Source organism: Pelophylax lessonae (assembly GCF_965119305.1).
Source record: "Pelophylax lessonae genome assembly, chromosome: 7".
NCBI lineage: Eukaryota > Metazoa > Chordata > Amphibia > Anura > Ranidae > Pelophylax > Pelophylax lessonae.
The window spans coordinates 239,280,587-239,298,500 of NC_138774.1; the positions used below are offsets into that span (position 1 = coordinate 239,280,587).

The 17,914-nt window shown below is 42.7% G+C and overlaps 1 protein-coding gene across 3 annotated transcripts in view; it reads left to right on the forward strand.

Annotated features, from left to right (window-relative positions):
• ARHGAP4 (Rho GTPase activating protein 4) overlaps window positions 1–17,914 on the forward strand; it is a 349,436-nt gene that overhangs the window by 278,343 nt on the left and 53,179 nt on the right. For 2 of the 3 annotated variants that reach the window (XM_082262605.1, XM_082262607.1), the window contains exons 13-14: window positions 11,023–11,083; window positions 13,448–13,525. In XM_082262605.1, the coding sequence (XP_082118731.1) occupies window positions 11,023–11,083; window positions 13,448–13,525 (139 nt within the window). Of the gene's footprint in view, window positions 1–2,922; window positions 2,951–11,022; window positions 11,084–13,447; window positions 13,526–17,914 lie in introns of all 3 variants that reach the window. The other variant, XM_082262606.1, reaches the window with a different exon arrangement.

The following is a 17,914-nucleotide window of genomic DNA, read 5'->3' on the forward strand; positions in this document are numbered from 1 at the left end:
GTTTTAAAGAGACTTTAGTGAGCTCCCGCCTGTAATGCATGCTTCAGTAATGCATGTAAGAAATAGAAAATTGGCTTGGCCAATGTAAGGTGCCAAGTCCACCCATACTGGAAAATACGTTTTGCTCTGGGGCAATACAGGCAGTTTCTATTTCATATATATAGCCAGGCATATCTGTTTCAGTGTTTTTTAAATAATATTGGGAACAAAGGGATTTCCAGCAAATTTGTAGCCAGTTGGCCGCTTTTTCTTTATTTCGAGCAATCTGATGGGTAGGAATGGGCTTCATGGCTTCATTCTTTACTCTAGTCGTTATAACTGAGCCCAATTTCTCAGTTTTACAGTGTGCATCCTGTGCACACCATTAACTGTATCTGTTATTTCATCTTTTATCTTTTTTACATCTAATCTCTGCTTCCCCTTTGCCTTCTGTTTCCTGTATGGTAATTGAGTTCCTCTTTTCTGTCATGTTATGGGCAATGGAAACATTCTGCAATCAAAGCTGCACTTTATAACCATAACTCCTTTTTTACTTTTGTGGGAATTACCAAAGCCTCCAGTGATGTTATAATGGTGTGAAAATTGGTGTGAGTGACATGCACCATAATAACAAAGCATATATGATAGACCAGATTCAGGTCTACGTAACTGCATCCCAGAGTTAACGGCCTTCCTCCTCCCAGTCACTCTCAGCTGAGCGAGAAGGTGGGGGGTTTCAATGGTGGGCAGGGGGAGTAAGAGGAAACGGCTCCAGCTATCCTGCCCTCTATACCATTTCTGTTGGGTAAAGACAGCATAGAAAACAAAGCAGATCACTCCTAATTTTTAAAAAAGGGGCTTTTTTATAATTAGAAGATTAGAAATAGGATTTGCTCAGTTTGCTTAGGCTCATTCTCTCACGCCTGCACCACTCTTTGTTAATCTCCCTATATATATATATATATATATATATATACACACACACTTTATTGTCAAAAGTATTGATTGGGACATCTGCCTTTACACGCACATGAACTTTAATGCCATCTCAGTCTTAGTCTGTAGGATTCAATATTGAGTTGTAGCTATAAAAGCTTCAACTCTTCTGAAAAGGCTGTCCACAAAGTCTAACAGTGTGTCTATGGGAATGTTTGACCATTCTTCCAGAGGCGCATTTGTGAGGTCAGGCACTGATGTTGAACGAGAAGGCCTGGCTCGAATTCATCCCAAAAGTGTTCAGGTTGGGGTCAGGACTCTCAAGTTCATCCACCCCAAACTCGCTCATCCATGTATTTATGGACCTTGCTTTGTGCAGTGGTGCGCAGCCATGCTGGAACAGGAAGAGGCCATCCCAACACTGTTCCCACAAAGTTGAGAGTATGAAATTGTCCAAAATGTCTTGGTATGCTGACGCCTTAAGGGTTTCCTTCACAGGAAATAAGGGGCCGCGCCCAACCCCTGAAAAACAACCACACACCATAATCTCCCCTCCACCAAATAATTTGGACCAGTGCACAAAGCAAGGTCCATAAAGACATGGATGAGCGAGTTTGGGGTGGAGGAACTTGACTGGCCTGCACAGAGTCCTGACCCCAACCCGAACACTTTTGGGATGAATTGGAGCGGAGACTGTGAGCCAGGCCTTCTCATCCACATTAGTGCCTGACCTCACAAATGCGCTTCTGGAAGAATAGTCAAACATTCCCATAGACCATAGTCAAACATTCCTAAACCTTGTGGACAGCCTTCCTAGAAGAGTTGAAGCTGGTATAGCTGCAAAGGGTGGGCCAACTCAATATTGAATCCTACGGACTAAGACTGGGGTGACATTAAAGTTCATATATACTGTGTGTGTACAGTATATATTAGACTTTGATTTTGCATTCACTTTAAGCATTTACAGGTTTAGTTGGTACAAGGGGGTCATATGGGTTTTTAAAGCACCATAACCTAGAGGGGCCAAACAGCTCCAGCCCTCCGGCCCTTTATGCTATTTCTGACTGGCACAGACAAGAGCATAGAAAACAGAGTCGACCACTCATGATTAAAAAAGGGCTTTTGTCAAATTAGTACCAGGACTTGCTCCATTTCCTCAGTTTTAAAAAAATGGCACAGGCTTTTATGCTAGCGTCACTCTTTGTTAACTTCCTCATACATATACATATATATATATATATATATATATATATATATATATATATATATATATATATATGGAGATTGCACACAGCATAGAACACAGAGCAGATCACTTCTGATTTAAAAAGGCCTTTTTTCAAACTTAGGAACAAGATTTGCTCCATTTTCCTAGCTAAAGAGTGGCTCATGCTTTATGCTTGAGCCACTCTTTGGTAATTTTCTTTTTATATATTTTTAAAATCAAAGAAACTCACAGTGGTAAGAAATACGCACACAAATTTGTTCTTGCTTGGCAGAGATGTGCATTTTTAATAAAGCAAACCTATAGTTGTCCATACGTTTGCTACATAGGTGGTAAACTCCTCTCTCCCCAGATCTGCACCCCGTACAACCCGAAAGCCCCTTTCAAGTTTCGACTTTCTAAAAGTCAAAACTTACATAGGGCTATGATGCCAAACATACTGAAAAATAGAATCTGAGTTTGCATACACTTTAATCATTTACAGGCTTAGATGGTACAAGGGGCCATATGCATGCGCAAAGCGCCATAACCCAGGAAACCACTTAGATTGCCACCATCAGTGGAGAGATGACTGCTGATTGCCTTCCTTAGGTTTCTGCACTTTACGTGTCTCTGTACACACTGAACTTGATTGATAAAAAAGCCGGCTCAATGGTCTTTTGCTTGAACCTTCCCATGCCTTCATGGATCTGAGCTCCTGTGCTGCTTGTACTTGCTTGTTAACCTCTTACAGATCAATCCTTTTTGTCTTTTTTATTCTCTCCCTATTGCACTGCGTATAGGAGACGGAGGTACCTGTCCCGTGCTCAGGTACATCTTAGTAACTCATGCTTCTGTCTGCTTGCTTCTCTACTCTTTCATTTTTGAATTGCTAATATTGTTAAATGTTATGTCCAAGTGTGTAAAGAAAATGCTGTAGGTGTAAGCCCTGCCAAAACTTTTTTTTTATAGAGTGGGGATTTGGCCTTTACTGATATCTGGGGCTACAACAATTCCCCACTGCAGATTTTCCATCACTTTCTGTCTGGCAAAACCACTGTTACCAGGGCAGGGTTATTCTCTTTAATGGATCCATGGATAGCGGTAAAAACCCCACAGAAATTCTAACCCTTCCCCATTCTATCTAGAATTTTAAAATAATGTTTTGGTCGTACACACACTCTAACCACTTGCCGACCAGCTGCTGCAGTTATACGGTGGCAGGTTCCCGCGAAGCTCCTTACCTGTACTACAGTTCGCGGGAGCGATCCTGTGGGCACGCACCCCCGCCCACTCACCAGCAGGGAAGCCGAGGCACGGGGCCGGCGGCCGCGATTGCCGTTGTGCACCCGGGATCGCTCCCCGTGAAGAGAGAATGGCGGTCTGCTGTTGTAAACACAGCAGACCGTTGTTCTCTCTGCTAGCAACACAGAGCTCCTGTTTTCCTGCTATTTAGGATCACAGGTCTCTGTGTTGATATTAAAAGCCCCCCCCCACACATTTAGAAAACACCCCCTAGGCTCACACTTAACCCTTTGAACACCCACTAGGTTAACCCCTTCCCTGCCAGTGTCATTATTACAGTAACAGTGCATATTTATAGCACTGATTACTGTAGTAATGTCACTGATCCCCCCAAAAGTGTAAAAAATGTCAGTTAGGGGTCCGATCTGTCCGCCACAATGTCGCAGTGCCGCTAAAAATCACAGATCGCTGTCATTACTAGAAAAAATAAAATAAATAAAAATGACATCATTCTTACCCCTAGCTTGTAGACGCGATAACATTTTTGCAAACCAATCAAAATACGCTTATTGCGGGTTTTTTTTTAACCAAAAATATGTAACACAATACAAATTGGCCTAAAGGGATGAAATTTTTTTTGGGAATGTTTTAAAGCAGAATGTGAAAAATCATGTTTTTTTTTTTCCAGAATTGTCGCTCATTTTTTGTTTATAGTGCAAAAAAAATAAAATTGCACAGGTGATCAAATACCACCGAAAGAAAGCTCCATTTGTGGGAAAAAAGTAAATCGATTTTAGTCTGGTACAGTGTTGCACAACCGCGCAATGTTCCGTTTAATTATCGTAAAAAATGGCCTGGTCATTAACCACTTAAACCCCGGAAGATTTTACCCCCTTCCTGACCAGGGCCTATTTTGCGATTCGGCACTGCGTGAGTTTAACGGACAATTGCGCGGTCGTGCGATGCTGTACCCAAATGAAATTGACGTCCTTTTTTTCCCACAAACAGAGCTTTCTTTTGGTGGTATTTGATCACCTGTGCGATTTTTTGATCATGCGCTATAAACAAAAAAAGGGCGTCAGTTTTGCAAAAATAACAATATTTTTCAAATTTTTTTATATGAAATTCCCCCCACAAAAAAAGTAAAAATCAACATTTTTTAACATTTTCTGCCAATTTGTTTTATGCTACATATGTTTGGTAAAAAAAAAAATCACAAAAAGCGTATTTTGATTGGTTTGTGCAAAAGTTATCGCGTTTACTAACAAAGGGAAAGATTTTTGTAATTTTTGTTGTTGTTTTTTTTTAACGCGTAATGGCGGCGATCTGCGATTTTTTTTTGCGGGACTGCGACATTGGGGCGGACAGATCGGACCCTTGACTGACATTTTTGACACTTTTGGGGGTACCAGTGACATTTCTACAGTAATCAGTGCTATACATAGGCACTGTTACTGTAAAATTACACTGGCAGTGAAGGGGTTAACTTTTTTTTGAGAGGGAGGGGTTATGTGTGTCCCTAGGGGCGTTCTTCTAACTGTGATTGGCTGTGGCTTGAGGTGTAAGAACAGTGATCAATGGTCCTACATAGTAGAACCGTATGATCACTGTTTCTACACAGGGGAGAATGACAGGCGGCTTGTTTACATCAGCCGCCTGCCTTTCTCCCGCTGTACCGACGATCGCCGAGTGACCGGCGGACATCGGGTCCGCCAGTCACATGCGCGGGTGGGTTCGTGACCGCGCGTTTATCGGGAGCGCGCCTCCGGGGTCGCGCACTCGCTCCCTAGACCCTCACAGGCTAGCGACGTAGTACTACGTCGCTCTGCCTGTGAGGGGCTGACTGCCGATGTAAATAGTCATGCGGCAGTCGGCAAGTGGTTAAGGGGGCAAATCCTTCCGGTCCAAAAGTGGTTAAACAAGTCCACATGTACAAAACCATATTGGCAGCCAATCCAGAAGCAAAATAGGAGATAAACCCTTTTTGATACTTTAGGGGCCACTAAATCTAAAATATCAATTTGGCAACTAGCACTTTCCGAGAGAAGGCCAGCAACCACAACCTCTATATTTCTTTCATGATTGGTGTCAAGTTATATGTGTATAGTGTGAACACATCCTTGAAGGACATCTGTAATATGTCTTGCCTTAAGTGTATCTCTATGCAAAACTTTTTATAAAGTTTTAGGTAGAGTGAGGCTGTGTTAATTTCGTTGCCGAAAATATTCAGATGAATAAAATATGACTAAAACTAAAATGGCATTTTAGTCAAAAGACTATGACTAAAAAAAAAATGGAAATTTATCAAGCAGCCAGTATCAATAGACTATACAGCACTCAGCAACTATAGACCCTTTCCTCAATTGTAGATCCTTCCAGCAATAACTGACTCCACAGCATCCTACTATCCACCAGCAACAATAGATCTCCCAGCAGCCTAGTCCAAGAGGGGGAGAAAAAGACCCAGTCCGAGTACACACCGGAACTCACAAATACAATCCGGGACATATTAGTGAAGGCACATAATAACCAAAAAGATGTAGAAAAATATTTTAGTAGACTAAAATGTACTGGCGATTTTAGTTGACTAAAATATGACTAAAACTAAAAAAAACGACTAAAACTAAAATGGCATTTTAGTCAAAAGACTATGATTGAAACGAAATCGAAATTTGATGTCACAATTAACACTGGAGTGAGGAACGGGTAAATCCTCCGTTGAGTTTTTATTTCAGTCTGTGTCTTTGGTGGGGAGATTCACCCTCTACTTTTCCTGGTGACTGTTATCACCAACAATGAGGGTAAGGGGAAATAAAATAAAATGTAAGAGTTGTCCCAAGAACAAGAGGGGAGGGGAAATCTGCCAATGGGGACTACTGTTTCGGAAGCAAATGTCTAACTGAAGAATTCCAATCCATTTTGGAACTTTCTTCTAATTTCCTGTTGCATCTCATGGACAGAACGTGAAGGATAATCTCCCCAATGGAATATAGACAGCAAAAAATACATTTGAAAGGTTTCTAACCCTTTCTTACATTAACTAAAAAAAAAAGTTTTGGCTATCCATACACCTTGAGTAGAGGATGTCTCCAAAAATTGTGTTCTGGTGGGAAACGTTTATTATCTGGATTAATAAATGTCTGTATTTTAGGTTTTGTGGTCCTATAATATAACTAAATTCATGTTACAGTATATACAGTAAAAAAAAATATATATAAATATATATATATATATATATATATATATATATATATATATATATATATATATATATATATATATATATACTGTGTGTGTATATATATATATATACTGTGTATATGTCAGCCCCTATATATATTTTAGTACAAATTTCCTTTACATTCTACCTGGCTTTAACTTTTTAAGAAGAGCCAGTATTTCACATTAGGACCTATTACAATCCATGGCATTGATTTGCACTGCGTTATTTGACTTTATTGTACAAAGAAAATTTGATGGGAAATTTGTGGAAATAATTGACTTATTTATACACCTATATCCCCAAATGTTAACTTAAAAAAAACTTTTATATAGGAAAAAGGGATATTTGTAATATGTGAGCAAAACAGTGTTTACACATATATGAAAAATATTCAATATATATTTTTTTTTTTTTACATAAAAAAGAGTTTCTTGACCTGCATATATTTTGTTAAGAACCTAAGAAGTCCATGGCATCACTGTTATTGTACAGAATACTTCACGGACAATCTTGCACACTCTGATTTTATCCAACGCGTTTCGTAGAACAAAGTCCACTTTTCAAGGATGTGCATACAGTTTAAATGTTAACTGCAATTGAATGTTATTATAAAATAACCTTTCCTTCATTTTCTGTAATAAGGAAACCTGTGTACAGTTGGTGTATGGAACTTCCTCAGAAATGTTGTTTTCTACTTGTGTGATTGGCTCATTGATTTTCCCAGAAGTCTGCACTAAGATGAAAGTCAGATTTTAAGCATCCCTCACAACAAAAATTTCATTTTTGATTACATTCTCCCAAAGGGGTTAATCACTTCTAAAGGGATCCTGAAACTTTCCCTTGTTAGATTACTGCAAGTGCATCAGCTGATTAATAATAAAAAAAAGGTCACACCTATTCAGAACAGAAACGGGTTGGAATCTGCAACATCATTTGTTAAAATCTCTGCAATGTACATTGATCACCAACAGGGGGATTGTTTTTTTTTTTCTCAACAAAAGTGGAGTTACTCTTTAACCGCTTTCGGACCGCCTGGTCCTCCTGCGCGAACTGCCGTAGATATACGTCGGTTGCACGCCTGCAGCTAGGGAGCAAGCGCGCGCCGCCGGCGGCAAGCTCATGCCCCGACTCGGCAGCTGGGGACCCTGATGCATGGGGCAGGCGGCTCCGATTGCCGCCTGCCACCCGCGATCGCTTCTCGCTGAGAGAGAAGAACGGTCGGCTGTTGTAAACACAGCTGACCGTTCTTCTCTCTTGAATGATCACAGAGCGCCTGTGATCCTTCTATATAGGATCACAGGTCTCTGTGATCATTTCACAAGCCCAACCCCCACACAGTTAGAAATACGCCCCTCGGTACACATTTAACCCTTTGATCGCCCCTGGGTTAACTAACCCCTTCCCTGCCAATGGCATTATTACAGTAACAGTGCATATTTTTAGCACTGATTACTGTAGTAATGTCACTGGTCCACCCAAAAGTGTCTAAAATGTCAGTTAGGAGTCTGATCTGTCCGCCGCAATGTCGCAGTACTGCAAAAAAAATCGCAGATCTCCGCCATTACTAGTAAAAGAAAAAAACAATAAAAATGACATAAATCTTTCCCATAGTTAGTAAACGCAATAACTTTTGCGTAAACCAATCAAAATACGCTTATTGTGATTTTTTTTTTTTACCAAAATTCAGCAGAAAACAAATTGGCATATAATGTTAAAAAATTTTGATTTTTACATTTTTCTTCCTTGGAATGTTATATAGCAGAATGTGAAAAATATTGTTTTTTTTTTTTAGCGTTGTCGCTCTAATTTTGTTTATAGCGCAAAAAATTAAAATCTCAGAGGGGATCAAATACCACCAAAAAAAGGCTTTATTTATGGGAAAATAAGGACATAAATTTTATTTGGGTACAGCGTCGCACGACCGCGCAATTGTCCGTTAAAGTAACGCAGTGCCGAATCGCAAAAAATGGCCTGGTCATTAAGGGGGCAAATCCTTCCGGTCCAGAAGTGGTTAAGTACTGAGAATAATCTTGTAAAAAACAAATGTATATAGTGTGCATTACATATAGTTCTTCACCATCATCATATATATCTATTACAATGAAATTGTGTATTTATTATAATATATATGTAAGATATGTACATTTGTTCCTTATGTTACATTATCTAGATTATTCTCGTTACCGGAGCGTAATGTGCTTCCTTAAAAAATTGGGCTTTGTTCCAAGAAACATGTCTGAGAAAAATCAAGTTGTGCAAGAAAAATAAAATGTACAATAATTGTAATTGAATTTTAAATTTTTTTTATTGGTCCTAACAAAAAAATCTATGTATGTCAAAAAAATAAATAAATAAATAAAATGCTTTAAGGCCCCGTTCACATACAAGCGACGCTACTTCGCACCGCGACCTCCGAGGTCGCGGTGCGAGCAGCACGCCGCGACCTCGGAGCGGCCGACACGGACTTCATAACATTGAAGTCTATGCCGGTCGCCTCCTGGTCGCCCCAAAGAAGCTCCGGACCCTTTTTCTAAGTCGGAGCGACTTGTGTCGCTCCTATTAGAACGGGTCCGCAGCTTCCCTATGGGAGGCGACCTACGGCGACCTGTGAGGCTACCAGGTCGCCTCACAGGTCGCCTTAGTGTGAACGGGGGCTAATACAGGGCTTTTTTTTTCTCATATAACAGGTGCAGGTACTGCCCCCTTCCAAATAACCCCTTGTCTCCACCCCCTACCTACCTCCAAGCATTGTCCCTTGGTTCCTCCCCTTATCCATCTCCCAATACCACCCATCATTTTGGTGTGCTGTATGGAATTCGTTAACAAAAGCAGTAAAATTGATCACCTTCAGCCAACAACATTAGACCCCCCCAGCAACAACAGATCCCCCAGCATCAATTGATCTTCCACCACAAAATACCCACTCAGCAACAATAGATCACCACCAGCAACAATATCTCCAAGCAGTCAGTATCAATAGACCCTTCAGCATCCAGTAACTATAAACCCTTCCCTCAACAATAGATCCCTCCCAGGAATAATTGAATCCTCAGAAACCTACTATCCCCCATCAACTATAGACCCCCTATATAGCCCCCCACTAGCAACAATCCAGAAGCCAGTATCCTTAGATCCTCCAGTACCTAGCAACTATAAACCCTTCCCTCAGCAGTAGATCTCTCCCAGCAATAATTGACTCACTAGCAACCTACTATCTTTCAGCAACAATCGATCCTCCCCAGCAGCAATAGACCCCCCGCCAGCAACAATGGATCTCCCAGAAGCCAGTATTAATAGTATATTCAGCACCCAGCAACTATAAACCCTTCCCTCAACAGTAGATCCCTCCTAGCAATAATTGACTTCACAGCAACAATAGATTCCCCACTAGCAACAATAGATCCCCAAAACAAAACACCCCCCCCAGCAACAATAGACCTCCACCAGCAGCAACCAGTAACAACAGACCCTGCAGCACCTAGCAACTACTGTAAAGCCCCCTCCTTCAACGTAGATCCCACCCAGCAATACTTGATGCCCCCAGCAACCTAATACCCCCCAACAACAATATATCCCCACTAGCAACAATAGACCCCCACTTTATTAATAGGGCCCTTCAGCAACAATAGATCCCCCAGCAGCAAGCATCATTAGACCTGCCTTCACATACATTCAGTGCTGGAGGTCCCAAAACCGCATTTCCCTATGCCCCTGCTAAAAAAAAAAAAAAAAAGCCCTGCTTTTATATATATATATTAAAATTGAATTGCTCACATCCCCAAAATATTCCTCATTTTCCTACATACGTTATTGTACCTTATAGAGTCATTCACTCAAATTTAGTAGTGAACCGTGTTAAATAAAGACTGGCAAGCATAATATTCCGCTGGTTTCTTATAATCTTAAAGTGACCCTGGCAGGAAAATTCCCACTTTCTGGCTTTCTGGCAATGAATGTTGGCACACGATACACACATCAACATGCATGCATTACTGCAGCATAACAGTGTGAACCTAACCTAATGGGAGGCTTTGCATGGGGCAACAGAAAATTGTAAGAAAGCAGCAAATGGTTAAACCTACTGAATTACACCTAAAATAGCTGTTTAATGGTGGATTTACTCTATAGGGGGCAATAAACCATCGATGACATGGCTAGTGATCTGTAAATTGTAAATCCTTCCCATCACTTAACAGTCTAATAAAATATAAAGTGTTCTCAAAAATATAAACAATATAAATACAAAAAATAAAGAAAATAAAAATAAAAAATAGAAAAATAAAATAGAAAAAAATATAAAGTGTTCTCAAAAATATAAATACAAAAATAAAGAAAATAAAAAATAGAAAAATAAAATAGAAAAAAAATAGAAAGTGTTATCAGCATATATGAGCAGTATATGTTACGTATTATACGGGTTCTCTTCCCCATCCAGAGCTCAGGAGGGGCCATTCCACGGGTCGTGTCCAGCTGCATTCGCTTCATAAATTTGCACGGTAAGAATATCTTTTTTGAACGCTGTTTTTTTATTTCTGTTACATCTTGCAAGACAAAGGGATTTTTCTTTGGCTGTAAATGGTGCAACTAACAAAGGATTATTATTTTACCAATCACTATATACTGTATAGCACATTTGCACCCCGCAATTACCAGGAGTTCTGGACTCGGCTCTCAGGTTAAAGCTGAAAATACACCAGTGAATACTCTTAATTGTTTCTTTAATAAAATGTAATTTTATTGAAGATATTGGAAGAGGGAATTGGGGGGTACAGGGGATAAGTATTGTTCTAGGAAGGGACATTATTGGGGAGCGAGGGTTTCAAAGAGTATTGTTTTAGGGGGATTTGTGTTGGGGAAAGGATTTGCGCTAGTAGGGGGTATTTGGGGAGAATTTGTGCTGGGGGGGGATTTGAAGTGGGGGGAAATATGTTTACTAGGAGGGGACATTTTAGGGGTAGAGGATTTGTGCTAGGAGGGGTGATTTTTTTTATCCTTGGAGGGGGGCTTTCCAGCTGGGGGCTTTGAGGGATAAGGGGGTGGATTTTAATGCTCATAGATCTTGGGGTGGGAGGTCGCATTTTGGTATTTTCACCCTGGGCTCTTAATGGCCTTGTCCCAGCACTGGCTACAGAGACTGGTTCTAAAGCCTGGAGTGAGCAGTGGAAGTGTCTTTTGCGGCCCAGGGGTGGACTGACCATTTGGAAACTCGGGCACTGCCCGAGGGCCCAGGGTCAGTAAGGGGCCCCATGAAAGGCTCCATACATCACACAGGGGCAGTATATTTAGGTCCGTCTAAATAATGTGTCCGCCTGACACATTTTTTTAAAAAAGAATGTGGTTCAGAGCGGGACCTGGTGGGAAGGTGAGGGGAGTGCGAGATGGGAACGGACGAGGAGGCAAGACTAGCAGAAGACTGTGGGAGATGGTGAGGGGATCGGCGGAATAGGTGGCACCCATACTACTGCTGGAAGAAGCTCACCTCCTGTGAAGTAGCGGCGGACCGGGTCAGGGTCCCGGGCTGTCATGCCTTTCTACTGCAGCTGGTGATTGAGCCAGCGGGCAGCGGGAAGGTAAGAGGAGTCAGTGATATTAGATGATATGACAAGACACTCCTTTACCACAGCTAATGTAGTAATCTCTCTCTCCTCCCTCTCAACCCCCCTCTCTCTCACCCCCTCTCTCTCCCCCAATCTCTCACCTCCTCTCTCTCAGCCCCACTCTCTCTTACCCCCTCTATCTCCCCCCTCTCTCTCACCCCCTCTCTCTCCCCCAATCTCTCACCTCCTCTCTCGCAGCCCCCCTCTCTCTCACCCCCTCTCTCTCCCCCTCTCTCTTACTCCCCTCTCTCCCCACCTCTCTCACCTCCTCTCTCTCAGCCCCCCTCTCTCCCCCCTCTCTCTCTATCTCTCTCTTATCCCCCCTCTCTCCCCCTCTCTCCCCCTCTCTCTCACCCCCTCTCTCTCCCCCAATCTCTCACCTCCTCTCTCTCAGCCCCTCTCTCTCCCCCTCTCTCTCCCCCTCTCTCTCACCCCCTCTCTCTCCCCCTCTCTCTTACCCCCCCTCTCTCCACACCTCTCTCACCCACTCTCTCTCTACCCCCCTCTCTCTCTATCTCTCTCTTATCCCCCCTCTCTCCCCCTTTCTCTCACCCCCTCTCTCTCCCCCAATCTCTCACCTCCTCTCTCTCAGCCCCCCTCTCTCTTACCCCCTCTCTCTCCCCCCTCTCTCTCACCCCCTCTATCTCCCCCAATTTCTCACCTCCTCTCTCTCAGCCCTCCTCTCTCCCCCTCTCTCTCACCCCCTCTCTCTTACCCCCCTCTCTCACCTCTTCTCTCTCAGCTCCCCCCTCTCTCTCTCTCTTATCCCCCCTCTCTCCCCCTCTCTCTCAGCCCCTCTCCCTCTCTCCTTCTCTTTTTCTCTTCCCTCTCTCTCTCACCCTCTCTCTCTCACCTTCTTTCTCCCCCCCCCCCTCTCTCTCTCCCTCCCTTTCTCTCCCCTCTCTCCCGCTCTCTCTCCCCCATCATTTATAGCTGTGGCCATCTTGAGTAAGGGAAGATGGTTCATGTTGCATTTACTGCATGGAATCTATCTGCCCATGCAGGCAGGAGGGTGTGCTTGGCTGAGAAAACACATCCCCTAGATTAAAGAAAAAAAAAATGCCCATGAAGACTCCTGGGATGTATGACAATATTTTGGCCTAGGCCAGAAACCAGGAAGCAACTGAAGAAATGTAAAAAAAAGTTGAAAAACTAAAACAAGTTTTTATTTATTTATTTATTTTGCTGTGTGAAGTTATTTTTGTTTTATGTTTTTTTTTTTTTTTTTCTTTTTTGTGACTGGTAAATACCTCCAACTTATAGGCTTACAGCACGAAGGTATATTCCGTGTCCCAGGATCACAAGTCCAGGTCAATGAGATCCGCAGTGCCTTCGAGAGAGGTCAGTGCCCCCAACTAAAGTCATATCTGTGTGATGAACGCTGGAACATTTTTACATGTTTACTGCTTGTAAGCAGAAGAGAGATCCGAGGAACTGAGGGACTTTGATAATAATCATGGTAATTGGGTATCAACCATTGGTTAACACAATTACAAGTACAGAAAAAAAAAAATATTGATCCTGACAAAAATCCAATGTTGTCCTAACTTCCTGTAATGAGCTGACAACACTGTGCCTGTTCTCTACTGAAACCCCACGCCATCTGGGCAGGCTGACAACACTTCATGGGATTTTAATTAATTCAGCAGAGGCACTATGTTGTCAGCTGAAACAGAAAATTAGAATCTGGGTGCATTGCTTGCAGGATCAACAGGTATTTATTGTATGTGCATATTTTTAAAGGGATAAAACATGGAAAATGTTCATGTACTGCAGAGATGCGCTGTATATGTTGTTTTTTTTTTTTTTACTTTACCAAGACAATATTTAACTTCAATGACCAGTTGCATTAATCAAAGCCAATGTTTCAGTGCATATTTTTTGTTGCATTGTATTTTGACAAAGACCGTTTTTGATAGGATGCTGCTGCTAGTGTTGGCATGCTCAATTCACAAAGTTTTACACAAGCCTAAGGCACTCTGTTATCAGCCACGTGACAAATCTCATTGGACTAACTGACATTTTTTTTAAGATAAGGATTAGGGTTGAGCGAACACCTAGATGTCCGTGTTCGACGGGTTCGGCCGAACTTTAAAAAAAAGTCCGGGTCCGTGTCCCGGACTTTTACCGAACTTTTCCCGGACACCGAACCCCATTGAAGTCAATGGGGACCCGAACTTTAAGGCACTAAAATGGCTCTAAAACACCAAAGGAAAGGGCTAGAGTGCTGCAAATGGCAGCAAAACGTAATTAAGAGCATGGCAAGTGCTCTGCAAACAAATGTGGATAGGGAAATAACTTAAAACAACAAAAAAAAACAGAAAAATAAAACAATGTTCTTCTTCATCTCTGAAGGACGAGGCCCATATGGAGTAGGAGGGAGGTTGAGGTGGTGGTGGATGTGGCGGTGACTAGACATATGCCGGTTTTCGGTAATTCGATATATCGCGGTATTGCATAGCCACGGTATTGTTATTGTGGCATTTTTAAAATACCGAGTTTCTCTGTCAAGTCTGCCTGACTTGTGAATTGATACATTTCAGTGAGCTGGATGACTCATTCACTCACTCAGCTAACACCTTTCAGCATTAAGTCTCCTAACTATAAACAAAAATGATTACATTTGTATCTTTTCCTTCCCTCTGCCAGGGAGAAAGGAAGTTTAACCTCTTAAAGACTGGATCTTTTTCTGACACTTGCTGTTTGCAAGTTAAAATCAGTTTTTTTTTTGCTAGAAAAGTACTTAGAACCCCCAAACATTTTATATATTTTTTTAGCAGAGACCCTACAGAATAAAATGGCGATTGTTGTAATATTTTATGTCACACTGTATTTGCGCAGCAGTCTTTCAAACGCAATGATTAGACTTTAATGAATAAAAAAAAAAAAAAAAACGTAACAGTAAAGTTATCCCAATTTTTTTTTTTTTTGTTACACAGAGAATCGTGAGAGAATCGTGATCTTTATTCCAAGCTAAAAAATCGTGATTCTCATTTTGGCCAGAATCGTGCAGCTCTAATAAATATATATATACACACACACACGCCTAGCAGCCCACATTACATTATTATATAGCCATCAAGCAGTGTCTGGCCTACCTGGTGATGACTGGTCCTGGCGCTCTGATCCGATGGCCTGGTCTTTAAAGGGGCAAATCCTTGCGATCCAGAAGTGGTTAAACCTGCAGGAGGACCGGTGTTTTTATCTATTAATGACTTTACTATTGCTTTAGGCCTGGTTCACATGTATGCGGGTTGGTGGTTCACATGTATGCGGGTTGGCGGTTCACATGTATGCGGGTTGGCGGCCCACATTTGCACAGGCATAGCAGCCCATTGATTTGAACGGGCTGCTATGCCCTCATTTTCCGCAGAAAAAAGGTGCATGCAGCATTTTTTTTAAATTCAGTGGCCTTGAAATCCATCCTGCTTTTGCACCATGCGACTAACCTGCAGTTCCTGCTCTGGCAAGCTTTCTGCATTTTTTGTATACGTGGGCACGGCATTTAAAAATAAACAGTTTGCGTGTGCAGCAACGGCAGGTAAGTCGCATGGTGCAAAAGAAGGATGGATTTCATGGCCACTGCATTTTTTTAAATTCTGCATGCACCTTTTTTCAGCTGAAAACGCAGGCATAGCAGCTCAAGCCCATTCACATCAATGGGCTGCTATGCCTGTGCAAATGTGGGCCCCCAACCCGCATACATGTGAACCAGGCCTAAAGCAATAGTAAAGTCATTAATAGATAAAAACACCGGTCCTCCTGCAGGTTTAACCAATTAATGACTTTACTATTGCTTTAGGCCTGGTTCACATGTATGCGGGTTGGGGGCCCACATTTGCACAGGCATAGCAGCCCATTGATGTGAATGGGCTTGAGCTGCTATGCCTGCGTTTTCAGCTGAAAAAAGGTGCATGCAGAATTTAAAAAAATGCAGTGGCCATGAAATCCATCCTTCTTTTGCACCATGCGACTTACCTGCCGTTGCTGCACACGCAAACTGTTTATTTTTAAATGCCGTGCCCACGTATACAAAAAATGCAGAAAGCTTGCCAGAGCAGGAACTGCAGGTTAGTCGCATGGTGCAAAAGCAGGATGGATTTCAAGGCCACTGAATTTTAAAAAAATGCTGCATGCACCTTTTTTCTGCGGAAAATGAGGGCATAGCAGCCCATTCAAATCAATGGGCTGCTATGCCTGTGCAAATGTGGGCCGCCAACCCGCATACATGTGAACCAGGCCTAAAGCAATAGTAAAGTAATTTATAAACAACACCTCCTTCAGGTTTAACCACTTCTTGACCACAAGGATTTGCCCTCTTAATGACCAGGCCATCGGATCGGAGCCGAGCGCCAGAACCAGTTATCACCAGTTAGGCCAGACACTGCTTGATGACCTATTTTAGGCCTGGTTCACAGAGTCTGTACTGACTGACTATATAATAATGTGCATAAGTGAACCAAAGCCCCTAAATTCAGCAATGAAATTGAAGTGAGGTGGAAATTTAATAATTTAAATTTAATAATAGAATACCGTGATAATACCGTATACCGTGGCAAAACCTTAATCAATTAATCGCAGCATGAAAATCTGATACCGTCACAAGCCTAGCGGTGACATAGGCGTGCGCACAGGGTGTGCTGGGTGTGCCTGGGCACACCCTAATCACCTAGGGCACATAGCATTGCCAGTGAGGAGATGGGAAAGATCTCCCTGGGACCTGCTCTGCTCTATTTCTCCTTGCCTACAGGTACATGGCCCCGATACATTACTCTCCCTGCTGGCAAACACATGCATGTGTATTTCAACTTTGGGGTGCACACCTTAATGCAATAGGCTGCGCACACCTATGGGCGGTGTAGGTGGAAGCGGCGGTGGAGGAGGACCAGGGCCGGATTAACAGCATCATGGGCTTGGTGCTGAGGATTTTGAAGGGCCTTAAGGGCCGTGCCTTGCCATGCACCCAGAGTCGGAAGGGTGCAGCCATGCATGCCTAATTCAACATGGGATGCTGTCTCTGAAGCCCATAAACACATCCATGCATCGCCAACTGTCCCTCCTTGTCCGGCCTTCACGCTGTGTGGGGAGGTTCTGAGGGTGCTGCCTGGGGAAGCGAGCATAGAAGCCAGACTTCTGTGTTTACAAGTGACAGAAGAGCGGTAACAGTGAATATGGCCAACCCGGGGCCTATATAAAAGGTAGGGGCCTGGAGCTGCAGCTCCAATAGCCCCTACATTAATCTGGCCCTGAGGAGGAGGACGAGGTAGCCAACACTGCTTCTTTTCAAAAATTTTAAATGAGGGTACACCCCAAAAGAGTGAGAAAGAGCAAAAATGGAACAATGGGTGGGTAAGGTCGGTATCCATTGCTATTCTGCATAAGGTACGGAAAAGTCCCGTGGGATCCATGCCTGGTTCATTTTAATGAACGTGAGCTTGTCCACATTGTCTCTGGACAGGCGGCTGCGCTTGTCTGTTATAACGCCCCCAGCCGTGCTAAATACCCGTTCAGATAATACACTGGCTGCAGGGCACGCCAGCACCTCCAAGGCGTAAAGGGCAAGCTCAAGCCATGTGCCCAATTTGGAGACCCAGAAGTTGAAGGGGGCAGACCCGTCATTCACTACATGTAGGCGTGTGCACACATACTGCTCCACCATGTTGGTAAAATGCTGCCTCCTGCTAAGACGTTCCATCTGAGCTGCTGGTGCTGCTGTTTGTTGTGGCGTGC